General features: G+C 33.9%; 1 protein-coding gene across 4 annotated transcripts in view; it reads left to right on the forward strand.

The window, feature by feature from the left end:
* Nucleotides 1-18,123, forward strand: part of SLC6A15 (solute carrier family 6 member 15) — a 43,349-nt gene that overhangs the window by 2,706 nt on the left and 22,520 nt on the right. For 3 of the 4 annotated variants that reach the window (XM_064590830.1, XM_045867278.3, XM_064590829.1), the window contains exon 2: nucleotides 16,103-16,572. In XM_064590830.1, coding sequence (XP_064446900.1) covers nucleotides 16,284-16,572 — 289 coding nt within the window. In that variant the 5' untranslated portion in view covers nucleotides 16,103-16,283. The remainder of the gene's footprint in view (nucleotides 1-16,102; nucleotides 16,573-18,123) is intronic. The other variant, XM_064590831.1, reaches the window with a different exon arrangement.

An 18,123-nucleotide genomic window follows, 5' to 3' on the forward strand; every position in this document is an offset into this window, starting at 1 on the left:
AGAATAATTACTAAAACCTAAACTCTATGTTTATAATCACTAATTTACTCAGTGATCAGAGTTCAAATTTTGCTGAGTGCATGTTAGAAAATGTGCTGTCCTGTCATAAAATAAAACTTGTGTATGAATAGGTAAGAAAGTTGCATTCTGTTGAACTCTGGGGTTATTACCCAGGTAGTAAAAAAAAAATCATTGACTTAGATTGATAGACCTAAAAGAGACCTTGCTTATTATCAAAAACTCTGAAAACTTTTACTTCTCAATTTACTTCTCAACTTCTTTTGGGTAGTGTGTGACTATTATTACATACATAGGCATGATTGGATATATTAATATAGTCTATGCAGAGTAATATTTTTTTAAGATTTTATTTATTAGAGAGAGAGAATGAGTGGAGGGCGGGAAGAGGGAAGAACAGGCTCCCTGCTGAGCAGGGACTGGATCCCAGGACCCTGAGATCATGACCTGAGCCAAAGGCAGATGCTTAACCTACTGAGCCACCCAGGCGCCCCTATGCAGAGTAATATTAAAATAGTTTCTGAACAAAATTCCATGGGCATAGTCTGATGCATGAAAACATTTAAAGTTACATGGCAGGAAGAATCTTTATATTTATATCCAATTTCCCTTATAATTTAAAATAAGTCCTAACTACTGTTCTGAATGTATTTAGTAAATTTTTTATGGATTTATCTGATTAAATATTTACTTTGACCAATAATGATTTTCTCATATTTCTCTGTGAATAACAAGCCCCAGACACTGGGCTACAGGATAGTTTTAAATGCTCAGTATCACTTGATATAGAAGACTGTTTTCAGTCTTGAAGTTCACTTTATTTCCTTTTGATTAATGCACTAACATATCCTTTCACATAAGATTCATTGATTGTTATCTTTAAATGAAATGCTTACACTGGGAGCTTTTTCACCTATCAGATTGCCAAAGATCAAAAATTACTCACTGTATTGAAGAGGGCAGAGGGAAACAGGCACCTCTCATATATGGCTTGTAGTTCAAGTTGAGACAACTTTTATAAAGGGCCACTTGGCAGTATTTACCAAAATTGTAGAAGCACATAACCTTTGATCAAGTAGGTCCACTTCTAGGAATTTATTCTACAGATATGCAAATGCCAGATATACAGAGTCAGTTGCTTGAACATTGAGGCAGATTATCAGAAATGACCTAAATATATACTCATACCATGGTCTATCATACAATTAAGACAAAACAGAACAAACAAATAAACAAAAACCAAACAATTGTATTGAGAGCAAAAGCTTTTGAAGGCTTTTTAAATGAAAAACCAAGATGCAGAGTTATGCATATCGTGGCTGTTGTGTAAGAAGAAACAGGTTGGGTGGGTGGGGCGAAAACACATATCAGCTTGAATATATATACACCAGTACCTGTGGAGGACTTTGGTGACTTACAGGGAAGTAGGGATGGGACTGATACGCTGAGGGACAGAATGGGAAGATACTTTTTGCTCTATGCCCTTTAATACTATATTACTATACTATTTATTCAAAGTATACATTAAAATATATTTTAAAGTGAAGGCAATAGCAAATACCCGTGGGAGAACAGTATCCAGGCATCAGATACTATAGAATGAGTAAGGTATAAAAGTCAATGGGTATTTTGGCTCCATGATTTTCATAGTTTCTGAATTTACAAGAGAGGTTTTGCTTTCAACATTCTTAGTAATAAAATTATATTGGAGTAGCAGATGGGATTTAGTGGATTCACTAAATTTATCCAGTATTATCAGCATAAAAATACAAAAACAATTTTAGTGAGTTGACTGGGGCCTTAAAGAAATTTTATTTTGAGATGGCTATAGGTTCACATGTAGTTGTTAAGAAATAATACAGAGAGCTTTTGTGTGCTTGTCACGCAGTTTCCTGAAAATGTAACATCTTGCAAAACTGTATTACAGCTTCATAATCAGAGTATTGACATGGATAAAGTCAAGTAACAGAACAGTTCCATCACTGTAAGGATTCTTGTGTTGCCCTTTATAATCACAACCACATCACTCTGCTCTTCGTATTTATTTTGCATTTCAAGAATGTTATCGAACTGGAATCATATAGTATGCAACATTTTGTAATTGGCTTTTTCCACTCAGTGTAATTGTCTATAAATTCATCTAAGCTGTAGTGTATATCAGTAGTTTATTTTTATTTTTGAGTAGTACTCCATGGTATGGATTTACAAAAGTTTAACTATTCACCCATTGAATGACATCTGGGTCGTTTCCAGTTTAGGGTTATTATGAATAAAGCTGCTATGGATACTCATTTACAGGTTTTATGGAACATAAATTCTCATTTCTCCAGGATAAATGCCCAGGAGTGTAATTGCTGGATTATATGGTAGTTGCATATTTAGTTTTCCAGAGCACTGTACCATTTTGCATTCTCACCAGCAATGTATGAATGATCAGTTTCTCTGTATCCTTGCCAGAATTTTGTTGTCATTATATTTTAGCCATTTTGAGAGGTATGCAGTGACATCTCATTGTAGTTTAATTAGCATTTCCTTAATAGCTAATAATGTTGAACCTCATTTCATGTGCTCATTTGCCATCCAGATATCACATTCAGTGAAATGTCTCTGTATATTTTTTACCCATTTTAAAATTATTTTTAATTGTTGAGTTTTATGAATTTTTATAGATCCTAAATACCTGCCCTTCCCCAGATATGTGGTCTGCAAATATTTTTCTTCCAGTCTTTAGCTTATTCTTTCATCCTCTAAATAGGTTCTTTCACAAAGCAAAAGTTTTTAATGTTGAAGTTCAGTTTACTAAATTTTGCTTTTGATGTCGTATCTAAGAATTCTTTGCTTTGCTCTAGATCTCAAAGATTTTCTCCAATGATTTATTTTTGACAGGCGGGGATACTAACCACTATACTAATGAGGAGGTCCAATGATTTATTTTTGAAAGTTTTATAGTTTATGTTTTACCTGTAAGTCCATGATCCAGTTTAAGTTAAGCGTTGTATAAGGTGTGAAATTTAGGTTGAGGTTGTATTTTTGCCTAGAGATATCCATATTCCAGAACCATTTGTTGAAAGGGCTGTCATTCTTTCTCCATTGAAATTATGTTTGCACCTTTGTCAAAAATCAGTTGGGTGTATTTTTGTGGGTCTATTTATGAGTACTCTCTTCTGTTTCATTGATCTATGTGTCTATCCCCCTTCTGCTAAGATAACACAATCTTCATTACTGTAGGTATAAAATAAGTCTTCAAATCAGGTAGAATGACTCCTCTCACTTCATTCTTCCTTTCTAAATTGTTGAAGGTATTTTCGTTTTCTGCCTTTTTATATGAATTTTAAAATAATTTTATCTATAAATTTTTCTGGAATTTTATCTATAAATTTTTTCTGGCATTAAACTTGTATATCAATTTAGGGAGAATTTACGTATTTACTATGTTAGTCTCCCAAACCATAAACATGGTAGTTATGTCTCCTTAGGTATTTAGATCTTTTTTTATTGTTTTCATTAGCACTTTGTAGTTTTCAGCATAAAAGTACTGTCCATGTTTTGTAGATTTCTTGGGATTTTCAACATAGACAACCAGAATGTCTGCAAATATGGAAAATTTTCTTTCTTTCTTTCCAATCCAAATGCCTTAGATTTCCTTTTCTTTCCTTACTGCACTAGCTAGAACTTTCAGTACTCTGCCCACTCTCTTAAAAGTATGAGAGTGGGCATTCTTGTTTCTGATCTTAAGGCAAAAGCATTCAGTCTTTCATTGGTAAGTATACCAATTGTATGTTTTTTGGTGGTGATTTTTATCAAATTGAGAAAGTTTCCTTTTATTCCTAGTTGGTTTTTTTTTTTTTTTTTTTTTACAATTTTTAAATTACAGGTGGATACTGAATTTTGTCAAATGCCTTTTCTGTATCAATCAATATAGTCATATGACTTTTTTCTTTAGCCTCTTATGGTATATTACATTATTGATTTTGAATACTGAACCAGCCCTGTATACCTAGAATAAAGCCCATTTGGTCATGGTATATAATTCTTATTATATATTGCTGAGTCTGTTTTCTAATATTGTGTTGAGGAATTTTGTGTCCATATTCATAAGGGATATAGATTTATAGTTTTTTTTGTATTGTTTTTCTTCCTGGTATTGTCTTCAGAGTAACAGAGTAATACTAGCTTAATAAAATGAATGTGCAGTGTTCCATTATCTTGTATTGTCTAGAAGAGATTGTGCAGAGTTGGTGTTAATTCTTCTTTAAATGTTTAATAGGATTCCCTAGTGAAACCAGCTAGGTCTAGAGATTGCTTTTGTGAGAATTTTAAATAATGTGCATTTAAGTTCTTTAACAGATATAGAGTTATTACATGATCTGTTTGATATTGGGTGAGTTGTGGTAGTTTGTGTTTTTTGAGGAATTTGTCCATTTCATCTAAATTGTTTATTTATGTGTGTAGAGTGTTTTGCTGTTATTCTCTTATGATCATTTTGATGTCTAAGTTTTGTTGTGATAATCCCTGTTGCACTTCTGATATACAAATGCCTTAAATATAAGACTGACCACATGGAACTTTACAAAAGAATAACTAAATGTGTCTCTCAAGGTTAGTATTTACTTTATGGTTAAAAGAAAATCACTGCATGGATTTAAAAATCTAAACCACACGATTTTTACACAGGTCTAAGCCCCATTGTGAACAGTTCCTTGGACAATAGTTTAAATTTCAGTAGAGTTAAGTATTTATACTTTCAGTTAAATTCAATGAATATTCAATTTGTCCCCCCCTTGGCAAATGTTTCAGTTATCTCTTGCTACATAACAAATACTCCCTGCCACTGTGTTTTGTTTTGTTTTGTTTCAGTAGGTTCAAAACAATGGTTTATTGAGCCCCTTTACCCTCTGTTGCCTTTCTGGTATTGTAATGATTTAAAACAATAATGAATTATTATTTCTTATTATTCTGTGTGTTGGCTGGGCTCAGCTGGATACCTCATCTGTTCCATTTGGTATGTGTTAGCAGTTGGACTGGTACTAGAATGTCAGTGCCTTTGTTCCTGGGCCTAGGGCTTCAGTCACTGAGGCACGCCCTCTCTTTCCATGTGGGATTTCTAGCAGGGCAGATGGACTTTTATATATAGTGTCTGAATTCCAAAAGAGTGAAAGCAGAAACCGCCAGCCTTCCTCAGGCCTGGCCTTGGAACTTGCAGTGTCACTTCTGCCTTCTACTGGTCAAAGCAAGTTCACACACTCCCAGAATTCAAATTCAAGCTCAAGTAGGGCCCAGAATTAAGAAAAGAGGAAATAGACTCCACTTCCTAATGGGAGGAGGAGCACACATGTACAGCATTGGGAGGAATTATAAACCTTCTTTTTGCACACAATCTATTCTAGGAAATAATTAAGAAAGGTCATACTTGATAGTTTATGATGATAATGAATAAAACATGTGGATTGCCCCCAAATTCATTTTTCCTGACATGATAATACAAATATATAATTAAATGTAATATAATATTATATGCCTATAGTCAGCCAGTAATAGCTCCTAAAATACGTCTGCCTACTAATTCTTGGTACTTGTGAATGTTACCTTATTTGGAAAAAGAGTCTTGGCAGACATAATCCGCTGATGAAGAGATTATCCTGATATGTCCAGATGAGCCCTATATGCCATCACAGTGTCCTTATATGAAAGAGTCAAAGGGAGATCAGACACCCACAGAAGAGGTGGAGGCAGGGTGAGTGCGGAGGTAGAGATGGGAGGGATGTGGCTCTAAGTGAAGGGATGCTGGCAGCCTCCAGAAGCTAGAGAAGGCAAGGGGCAGACTGTCCCCGGGGTCCTCTTGAGGGAGAGACCTGCCCACACCTTGATTTTGGTTTATTAAAAATAATTTTGACCTCTGGGTTCCACAGCCTTGAAAGAACTCATTTATGCTACTTGAAGTCACTAAATTTGAAGTAATTTGTTACAGAATTCTTAGGAAGTGAATACAGTGTTTAAATCTGAGTTGTTCTCGATGTATTAACAAAATTTTAAGTATTTGAAAGAATTTTTGTCTGTTTTTAAAATGTTTAAAAGACTTAGTGAAATGCTTTATTAAGATTTAAAATCTGTCCTTGATTCGTCGAAGTCAACAAAAAATACATTTCAATTTATGGAAATTGCTTTATAATTATAATTTTCAAATAATTGCAAGCTCACAGGAAGGTACAAAGGGAGGTCCTGTGCACCTTTCCCCTAGCCTCTCTCATTTTATGATATTGTATAGATGTACAGTACAATATCAAAACCAGCATATTGATATTGGTATAATCCATAGTTTTTCAGATTATGAATTTGCTCTGCCTATGTGTGTGTATATGTGTATAGTTCTTTGTAGTTTTATCAGATGTGTAGCTTCATGTAATCCTTAATCATAATGAAGATACTACTAGGGGCGCCTGGGTGGCTCAGTCGTTAAGCGTCTGCCTTCGGCTCAGGTCATGATCCCAGGGTCCTGGGATCGAGCCCCGCATCGGGCTCCCTGTTCAGCAGGAAGCCTGCTTCTCCCTCTCCCACTCCCCCTGCTTGTGTTCCCTCTCTGGCTGTGTCTCTCTTTGTCTAATAAATAAAATCTTTAAAAAAAAAAAAAAGATACTACTAAACACTACCATCTCAAAGACTCCCTTGTCCTTTATAGCACACCCACCTGCCTGTCCATACCTTCACTCCTAGCAGCCACTGTTGGTTCACCTCTATCATTTTGTTATTTCACAAATGTTATATAAATGAAATCATGCAATATGTATCCTTTTGAAATTGACTTTTTTCCCCTTGCAGCATCATTTCCTTGAGTTTCATCCAAGTTATTGCATGTATCAATAATTCTTTCCTTTTTTCTTGCTGATTTGGCATGATATGGATATACTACAACTTGTTTTACCATTCACCCACTGAAGGACATTCAGTTTGGGGCTATATAAGTAAAGTTGATATGAACATTTATGTACAAGTTCCTGCTTGAAAATAAGCCTTTATTTCTTTGAGCTATATGTCTAAGAGTGCAAATTGGTGGTCAGTGTGGTAACTCTATTATTAGTGCTGAAAGGAAATTCCGGCTATTTTTTTTTTTTATTTTTTAGAGTGGCTGTACTATTTTATATTTCTATCAGCAATATATGATTGATCTAGTTTCTTTGCATCCTCACCAACTTTTGGTGTCTTTACTTTTTTAAATTTGCTTTTGATTTTAGCCATCCTCATAGGTATGTTATAGTCCACCTTTTTGGGCAAAATATATAAAAGTGTAAGTTGTGACTATGTATTGTCATTTGTAAAAAAATATTTCTCTCCTTTTGTTTGGCTCTGTGTTTTTTGTTACTTTTTCACTCAATGAACACATTTTATGTAAAGGGGGTATAATTTGGAAAAGAAATGTTTAAGTTGAACTCTATATTGTTGAAAATTTTTGTATTATTTGTCAAGATCATTATTTCAGTACATTATAGAATCCCTTATCTCTTTCCTCTTGCAATTATTCCATAACTATAAACTTCTCAAGATGTGTCATTTGTTCTTGGGCGTTGCAATATAGTTTACCATTTTGTTTTTATTCAAATAGCCTTTACTTTTTACCCTATATATTAGAATTAGAAAAATAGATTTCATTTGAATCCACAATAAAGTTCAGATTTACTATTCATAATTAGTTGATATTTAAAGAAAATTTTATTCGGTAAAATTTGTAATTGTCCAAGCCAGGGAGGTAATTTGCTGTTCTTGTTCTTTATTATAGAATATTAAACTTTTGGCAAGTGCCGGTAATTAGCCAGCACAGGCATGTCTCTAAGACGCAAGTGCCTGCCTGTTATTTTACGTCTTCACATATTTTCACTGGAAATGTTAATTAGAATTTAATACACTTTCAAAAGAGGTTGTAACAATAGTTTAAGAGCTAAACAGTCTTGAAAGATAGAGCAAGAAAGAATTGCATAATATTTTGAGTTAATTATATAGTGAAAATATTAGCAAGACAAAGACAAAAGCAGAGAAAACACCTATTGTCAATATCAGGAATAAAAAATGTGATATAACTACAAATCCTACAACTAATAAAAAGGAACCTACAGAATATTATGAGTCACCTTCTACAAACAAATTTGACAATTTATTTTTTTTTATTTTTATTTTTTTTTTAATTTTTTATTTATTTATTTGAGACAGAGAGAATACACATGAGAGGGGGGAGGGTCAGAGGCAGAAGCAGGCTCCCTGCCGAGCAGGGAGCCCGATGCGGGACTCGATCCAGGGACTCCAGGATCATGACCTGAGCCGAAGGCAGTCGCTTAACCAACTGAGCCACCCAGGCGCCCACAAATTTGACAATTTAAATGAAATGGACAAATTCCTTGAAAAACACAACTTACCAAAACTAACACAAGAAAAACAAAATCTCAGTAGCGATGGGGTGGCTGGGTATTGGACATTGGGGAGGGTATGAACTATGGTGAGCTCTGTGAATTGTGTAAGACTGATGAATCACAGACCTGTACCCGTGAGACAAAGAATACATTATATGTTAATAAAAAAAAATTTAAAAATTTAAAAATTTAAAAAAATTTAAAAAAGAAAATCTCAGTAGCTATATATCAATGAAACAAATTGAATTTTTTTAATAAATTGAATTTTTAATTAAACATATTCTCTGAAAGAAAACTCCAGGCCCAGATGGCTTTATTAGTGAGTGCTGCCAAACATTTAAGGAAGAATTAAAACTAATTCTACATATATTTTATCAGAAAATAAGTGAGAGACCATTTTAAAATTCTATTTATGAGTCCACCAAAACCAGAGAAGTGAAATATAAGAAAAAATCCTTATCAAAATATTAGCAAATTGATTCTAGTAATATATTAAAAAGGTAATACGTCTTGACCAGTGACGTTTATCTCACAATGAAAGACTGGTCTAAAATACAAAATCAATTGATGCTGTATGGTATATTAGTAGATTAAGGAGTTACATGATTATCTTAATAAAGGTAGGAAATTATGTGTCAAAATTCAACAGTTAATCAGGATTAAGAAAAAAAAAGACCCTCACTGAACTAGGAATTAAAAGAAACTTCCCTAAACTGACAAAAGGCATCTATGAAAAAAAATCCATAACTAATATTGTCTTTAGTAAAATATTGAATACTTTCCCATTAGCACTGGGGCATGGATGAAAATGTCTGTTCTTAACACTTCTGTTCAAAATTTTAGTGGATGTCCAAGCTGGTATGGTAAGTCAAGAAAAAGAAATTAAAGGTAAACAATTAGAGGAACCTTAAACTATATTTACATTTGACATACTGCGTGTATAAAAATCCTAAGGGATCCTAAAACAATATCAGCTCGAATTAGCATTGTTGCAGAATAGGAAGCTTGTATTAAACATCAACTTTTTTCCAGAGACAATTTAAAGATGCCAAGTTCATAGAATGGAAAGCTCAAATTTTTAAGATGTCAGTGCTCTCCAAAAGGGTTTATAGAATTGATGTAAACCCAGTCAAAATTCTAGCAGGCCTGGGTTTCTTGGGGTAGAAATTAACAAGGTAGGGGTGCCTGGGTGGCTCAGTTCCTTAAGCATCTGCTTTCAGCTCAAGTCATAACCCAGGATCCGGGGATGAATGGAGCCCCACCTCGGGCTCCCCACTCAGTGGGAAGTCTGCTTCTCCGTCTGCCTCTCTCTCCCTGCTCATGCTTGCACGTGCCCTCTCTCTCGCTCTTTTTCTCTCTCAAATAAATAAATAAAATAAATAAAATAAAAATTAAAAAAAGAAATTAATAAGCTGACTTCAAAATTTATGTGGAAAGGCAAGGAAAAAAATTTTAAAAAAACATTAAAAATGGTTAGGGTTGAGAAGCACTGAGTTAGAAATTTATTATGTTGATTTAAAAATGTTTTGGATCTCGTTTTAAGTGCTTTAAAATAGATATTTTTCTGAAAACTTGCATATGAAGATAATTAAAGCAATGCAAAAATGGGAGAATGAGAAAAATGTAAATATAAGTCCAAATTAAGTAATGTAACGTTCCCAACATTTTTTATATATGTTAAGTCCTTACACAGTAGATGAGTGGAAAGACACCAATTGTTTTAAATTTGTAATAGCTGTATTATTTAGGGTTCTTTGTTTGCAAGCTGTAGAGACTGATGCTGGCTAAGAGGCAAAAATAAAATAAAATGAAGAAGAAATATTGGCAAGGCTCAGGGGCTCAAAGGAACAATAGGGTGCTTGGCAATGGGATGGAAAAGGAACCAGAACCCATGACTATAGTAGTAGTTTCTGCCTGGGCACAATGCCTTTGGAATTGAGTGAGATGCCAACCTTTTGATCTCTTTGTTCCTGTCCTCAAGATTCAGAATCCAGGGAGGGGAATTCTAACTGGACAAGTGTAGAAGATTATTTTCAAAGGTGGTGGCAGTATTTTTCTTTTCTCTCTACTTGTACCTTTTGCAATTTGACTTTGTTGCTCCTTCCATTAAAGGTGGAGTTTATCCACTCAAATCAATCTGAACTTAGCTGAGTGACTTGCTTTGGCCAGTGAAACCTTAGCAAATGCTACACAGAGGCTTTGCTAGCACTTCATGTTGGGCTTACTTCTTTTGGCTAGAGTTGGAACTCTGAGCTTATAATGTCAACAAGTTGGAGCTAGCATTTTGGAGAGACTACATAGGGGAGAATCAAAGTGCTCTGGCTAATAGACTGCCTCCTGCCAGAATGTGAGCGAGACCATCTTAGCCCATCCTTACCCACTTGAGTTGATAGATGACTGTAGTGGAGAAGTGACCTGAGTCAAGACCAGCAAAACAACTGATCATCTAAGCCTCGTTCAAACTGCAAACCCACAGAATCATAAACAAATAAAACCTTTGTTTGTTAAGCCACTAAGTTTTGAAGTAACTTGTTATGCAGCAGTAGAAAACTGGTATTAGGAAAAAAAAAAAGTGATGTTAAAACAATATAACATATAGCATTGGCTCTAGACCTACATTATCCTTAATAATTTGCAATAAACCAGTTGTAACAATACAACTATAAGAGGGATAATAATCATAATAACAAAAGAAGACATATATTGAGTTCTGTCAATGTACTGGCATTTATCCAAGCACTTTATTATTAGATAACAAAGTAACTTAGCCAAAGTCATAAAACTGTAAGTGATAGAGCTAGGATTTGAACTCAGTCTGTTTCTAGAAATTAGATACAAGTGTTTGGCATCAATACATGTCTCTTCCCAGCAAGAAGTATTAATTTCTATGAGATCTCATAATAGTAAGCAAGAAGGATTATATGAAAACGTGAAGAGGTGGGGTCATTATCCTTTTTTTGACTAGGAGTTTTATATTTAGACAGTATCCTAAATTGCTTCCTGATATGAAAGATGAGGACATTCTCATACTTTTATTTCTGTCTTCTCCCATTTCAGTTCCCCTGATTCTGTTAGTTATTTTATTTTTTGAATTTTAATTCGTATTTTTCCCTTAAACATAATTCATATAGATTTTAAAGCTTATTTCCCGCTTAAATTAATGTTCACTTCTATCCTTTAGCATGGCTTCTATGTTACTGAAGTTTTTACTTTGTTTTCTCTCTTGGTTGGCCAAATTTCATTATCGTGTAACCTGTTCCTCTCCCTCCCCAATAGGGATCATCAGATCTCTTCCAGACCAGAATATTTGCCTGTGGCTTTTATAATTGGAATACAAAATAATTGAGTATAAAAATTGGAGATTGAGTACTTTTTCCTCGTAGTTCTTTTAGAGGTTATTAAACATCCTGAGAAGTCCTTTTATTTCCCCTTTCTACTTTTGCTTGAAATCCCTAGGAATCTTTATCCCAGTATTTTTCACTATTGACCCCTCTGTATTATTATTATTTGAAAATATGAATCTAGGCAAAACTTCCATTAATTTATCTTTCAGAATTTTTTGTTATATTCTATTTTCTTGCTTCTTTTCAGAAGCTGCATAAAGCCAAAAGTAAAGATACGAATTTAATTTCTGAATGGATTTGTAAAAACCAATTTTAAGTTTGTTGGATCACCTTTATCTGACTTCTGTTTCCATTAGCTTTTTCTCTGAATTACTTTAAGATATTTGACACTTTTCATTCTTTTTGAGAAGTTTCCTGAAGTCTGTTCTCCATGTCTATGGATGTACTTATAGCAGCTTTTATTTGTTTCTAATGTGCCTTTTATTCCTATACTGAATTTTCCCATTTCTTTTCTATATTCTATATTCATCCACCTAACTTTTTTTCTTCCCAATCATCTTTTATATCTTTTCTTTTTTTTTTTTTAAAGGGGGACTTTTTTTAATCTTTATTTTATTGTGTCTCTGAGTTTTCTTAAATAAGTAATCTACTTGAAACTCTAGAGCTATTTTCTACATTTGTCTTTTGCTTGTGTTTCTTCCCCTCTCTACTACCACTCCGTCTCCCTGGTTCTATATAAAACCCTATCATTCTTAGTAATTATCCTTAAATGTGTAGAGTTCTCTCTTGTCATACTATTTGATAAAGAAATTAGTGCCATGGAAATGGAGCCTAGATCAAGTGATCTGAGGAACTCCCTATCTTCAATTCAGATTTATTTTCTGGAACAGTGGTTGTCAAATTTTTTTTCAATACAGTCGGTAAATATTTTAGGCTTTGCAGTCTGTACAAAGTGACTCTGCTGTTGCAGCACAAAATTAGCTATAGGAAATATGTAAAAGTGTGGGCATGGCTATGTTCCAATAGAATTTTATTTATAAAATCACACAATGGGTTGTTTTTAACCCAAAGGCAATATTTTGTTGACCCTTGATCAGATATTCAAGATATCAGGGGTAGACAGGAGGTCTTTACCAGGTAATGATGTAGACTGCTAATGCCACTCCTAGGTGCAGATGAAGTGCAGAAGATGACAGTTTGCTTCTGTCGCAGGAATGGTTGGTGCTAACTTGGCTGTGCAGTTACTTGAAATTGATTATCCTACTTCCTCTGACCTGTAGAGTACTGATACTTTATGACCTCCCACCTCACTTGCTTCATGGGCATTCCTGCTTCATTTCTTCTTTTCCCAGATGTAGCAATGATCAAAATACTTTTGGCAACAGTCAACCTCGCTTTTTATTCTCTTTTTAATCCATGTTTATAGTCTACTTTTATGAGCTAAGTTCTTCAATAAGCTTTTTGCATCACAAAAAAATGTCATCTTTCAGAAAAGTTGGGTCTTGAAGATATGAAATTAATTTGGCTTCCAAATTGTTCTCTCATATACTAAGTTTTTGCAAATCCATTCAGAAACTGTTTATATCTTTACTTTTGGCTTTCTGCAGCCCTCGGAAAGGAAGGTCTCGGACTCAGTGAGTATAGGGCCTTAGGATAAAAAAATAAAAACCCCCAAAACAACCAAATATGTAATAGTGTAGAATGCTTGTAGATATCATACAATATTCTTGCTCCTTTTTAGAGTTCATTCATATGACAGACAAGTTTAAACCTTGAGAATGTGAGATGAGTGAAATAAAGTCATTTTCCAGGCAGAGCTTATGGCCTAGTGAAGAAGAGAGCTCTATATAAAGGCAACAAAATATTTATGTTGCATTTTTTGATATGTTTAATTTTGTAAAGGTTGCCTAGGTTTATTGTATTATATAATCTGTATAGATAGATATGTTTTATATATTAGATGTATTTCAGGCATTTATATCATTGTATTTAAATTTTGTTTACATTTGACGCTTTCATTTCATGGAAAATCTGAACTTTGGGTAATTTGATAGAAACTTTTATTTTTATTTAGGATTTATTTATTTATTTGAAAGAAAGAGAAAGCACAAGTATGGGGTGGGGGAGGGGCAGAGGGAGTCTTAAGCAGACTCTATGCCTAGAGCACAGAGCCCCACGTGGGGCTCATTCTCATGACCCTGAGATCATGACCTGAGTCAAAACCAAGAGTTGGACACTTAACTGACTGCGCCATCCAGGCATCCCAGTCTGATAGAAACTTTTAAATGTAAACTTTGCCAAAGGATATCATATGTACATTTGTATGATTATTCATTAAATATGTAATAAAACATTCAGCAGTGTCCAAAGTTGTTATTTTTCATTTCGTTTTTTTTTGTTTGTGTGGGGTTATTTTTCTGCAAAGTCTAGATATTTATAGAAGAAATAATACAATTTCTGAGATAATTTGGGGGAGGCTCATGAGTAACCCTGTCTTTTAACTTTCTTCTTTCTGAAATGATGGGTGTTTTTACTGTAATAGTATTTCTAAACTTTGATACATTCCTTACCTTTCTATTTGTATGGAAAAAGCAAAAAGAATAGCTTAGTAACCTTAGTTTATTGAGGAAACTAAGGTTAAGAATGATATAACTACTAGAAGTTATACAACTAATAAATAAAAGAACTAGGACACAATTCCAGGTTTGTCAGATTACAGCCAATGCTCTTATCTATGTATCAGTTAAATTACTGTGCCAACAACTTACCTTTAGATAATTCAACAAGTATAGATCTACATAATTCATGTCTCACAAATCACAGTTTCCTATATGTCAGGTTGTTTTCTTACAGTAAAAATTACTTGGAAAATTAACTTATTTCAGTTTTTCAATGGTTGTATTTATTCGTTTACTCAACTCGTATTTACTGAGCTCTCAGAGAAAAGAAAGCAAATTAAACAGACATGATCCCTAACCTCTTGAAACTATTTCCACATCAAAAATTTGGTGATCTCTTTACAGTAGTCACTATGAGAAGTTGTTCAATTATTCTAGAGATATGCCTATTATTTAAATATCTTGCAATGCTACTTTTTCAGAATTTCCTCTTCCCAGCCTAACTCTTAATCTTCACCAAATCCAAAATAAGGGTTTGCTATTAGGGTATATATTTTAATTTGGAAACAACTAAACACCTCCAAACCTAAAGGCAACAAATAAGTTACATGGTCAAGTTAATGAATTCCTTTTTTCTTTTTCATTGAGTTACCCAGCACCCTGTCTTGTTCATTAAGATTATGAATTAAAGTATGATGGGCTATTTGTCTGACTTTGAATGTAATTCTATCAAAGAATTCCACTTTTCTTCTAGCAATAAATGATAGAATTCTTGGGATATTATTTCTAAAGCTCCCAACCCAGCTTTGAAGAGATATATTTGTATATTCAATCACTTTTTATAATAGACAATGTCACTGGTTTGTAGACATACCCTTACTTGGTCTGTATTTGAACAAAGAAAAGGATATGATATATAACATAAAAAGAAATAAAGAAAGGGAAAAATGCCAAAGTGGTGGCAGTGTGTTTTTTGGGGTCATGTGAGAGAATGTTTACACAAATAATAATTGTTACCACCTCCTGCATCTGTTTATGCTATTCCTTATGTTTGGTGCGGCCTCACTCCATCCCTGCCCAACTGTAATGCCGCTTTTATCCAACATTCCTGATCTCTCCTACTGTAATGATATTGGGTCATATAAATTATATAATGTAGTATAATTATTTGGGATGTGCCTTTCTCTCTTATTAGATATAAGCTCCTTTAAGGCAGATATCATGTGATTCATTACTGTTTATATCTCTGAATTTTATCCATATTACAATTAATATCAAGTGAGTGAATGATGAATGTGTGGACAGAAGAGATTTTGTGTAAGACAAATTTACAGGATGACATGCAATTGTATATGTAATTCTGTAAGAAATAAAATGAGGGATGTGCTTTAGTCAGAGAGGTAAAAAGGAAGAATTAAGAAAAAAGAGTCAGAAAATTTTAATTACTAACAGATAGCATATATTATGCATTGGCGTATACCTGAGATCAAATTTGATTTATGCAAGAAGGAAGAAGTTAGTTAAAAGAAATGTCTAAAGCACATGTGTACTTTATACTTTTTATACTTCTCGTCATATCAAGCTCTGAAGTGAATGGCCAAGGACAATCAGATGTCTTATACTCTGTAGAAAGTTTTTATCATAAAAATTAATAATAAAGAATCTTCATTATTTTAAGTACTTTTCCTCATTAAATATTATTGCTTTTCAACTTAAAATATTACAGGTACCCATAGGATATTGGACATACAGATCCAGGATTCATTAAGACTCTGTCACCTTGAGCCAAGGATTTATTTGATACCCTCCTGTATCTTTTATTCATACCAATTAACATATTTCAAAAAAGAATTAACACATTTACCATAAAGGAATTAAAAAAAAAATAGTACTACCCACACTTTCCAATGCCGAAGAATAGCAAGGTGGTAAAAAGAGAATTAGACGATGAAGTTATTGAGTCTGTCAAAGACCTTCTTTCCAATGAAGACTCAGCTGATGATGCTTTTAAGAAGAGCGAACTAATTGTTGATGTTCAGGAAGAGAAAGATACAGATGTTGAAGAGGAATCTGAAGTTGAAGATGAAAGACCAGCTTGGAACAGTAAGCTACAATATATCCTGGCCCAAGTTGGATTTTCTGTAGGTTTAGGAAATGTGTGGCGATTCCCATACCTATGTCAGAAGAATGGAGGTGGTAAGTTTTGGGGTTTGTTTTTGCTTTTGTTAAGTGATACATTGCTGAGTAAATCGCAATTGACTGTCTCAAATAGCTCGTGTTGCTGCTGCAGCCTCATTATTTCAGAAACCATGAATTCCATTGTAAAGCCAGGGAGACTTCTTTGTTGGAAGTGAGCTCAACTCTGTTTTCAGATTAGGTTTCCATAGGAGCAGATGGCTTGTTATGAATACTCAAAGATTGCTCACAGATTCTTTCTGTGGATGCTTTTAAATATCGCTAAATTACTGACCTTTCTAACAAACGTTAGAGGCAGTCAGTTACTCTCTTTGGAGAAAAACCTAAAGTGTCTGATATAAGACAGGACTGGTGGAAGAAGTCAGAAAGAATGTTCTCTCCACAATTTGTTAACTCTGAATTTTAAATTATTTCACTTTTCAAAACAAAAATTACATACAATTTAGAATAATTATGGTGTTGAAATGCTGACCAGAACTTTGTAGATCCCAGGAGAAGGGATTTAAACAGAAAATGTAATCCCAGACATTCTTCATTCTTAGATAACATATATATTTGGTTTCTGATGCTACAGTATTTGGGGACAGTGTTTAGTTTCAAAGAAAACTTCAAAGAAATTAGCATCCTTAATTTAATTTTAGTTGTTTTAAAGATTTTATTTATTTATTTGAGGGAGAAAGAGAAAGCACAGGAGAGCAAGGGGGTAGCACTGAGGAAGAGGGAGAAGCAGACTTCCCACAGAGCAGGGAGCCCAACTCCATGCAGAGGCTCCATCCCAGGACCTTGGGATCATGACCTGAGCCAAAGGCAGATGCTTAACTGACTGAGCCACCCAGGCACCCCCATCCTTAATTTTATTTTATTTTTTATTTATTTATGTATTTATTTATTTTTAAAAGTTTAGTTCACTAACTTTTTTTTTTTTTAAGATTTTATTTTATTTATTTGACAGAGACATAGTGAGGCAGGAACACAAGCAGGGGGAGTGGGAGAGGGAGAAGCAGGCTTCCCGCAGAGCAGGGAGCCCGATGATGCGGGGCTCGATCCCAGAACCCTGGGATCAAGACCCGCGCCGAAGGCAGACGCTTAACCGACTGAGCCACCCAGGCGCCCCCCCATCCTTAATTTTAAACAAAAATATTTCCCATCAACATAACATTCTATTTTTTTATATTTTTGCATATAATCAGTAAAGGTTGTTTAGCAAAAATTATCTTAAAAATCAATAAAAAAGCATGTACAAAGAATGGGTTGTTCATGTAAGACACAAGCTCTAGAGTACCCCAAAGTCAAGTAATGTTAACTAACATTTGGGTTGAAACTTTGTTATCTCTATACATGGAAACTATTAAAATAAATGTGGTTAAAGACTAAGTACTATATTAACTGCATTTCAGCATACAAAGGGTAGAAAGAATATGTTGATATTTGATTCCAGTTTGTGATAGTTTTGTTGACTGGACAAAAATATGGTTTTATATTTGATGTACAAATCAAATGAAATAATATAATCATATGTGAAATTTCTTTTTAGACTGTAAGATAAAAAGC

The sequence above is a fragment of the Mirounga angustirostris genome, unplaced genomic scaffold, assembly GCF_029215605.1.
Source record: "Mirounga angustirostris isolate CCGP_5_RB_7025 unplaced genomic scaffold, mMirAng1.0.hap1 SCAF_5, whole genome shotgun sequence".
NCBI classification, from domain to species: Eukaryota; Metazoa; Chordata; class Mammalia; order Carnivora; family Phocidae; genus Mirounga; species Mirounga angustirostris.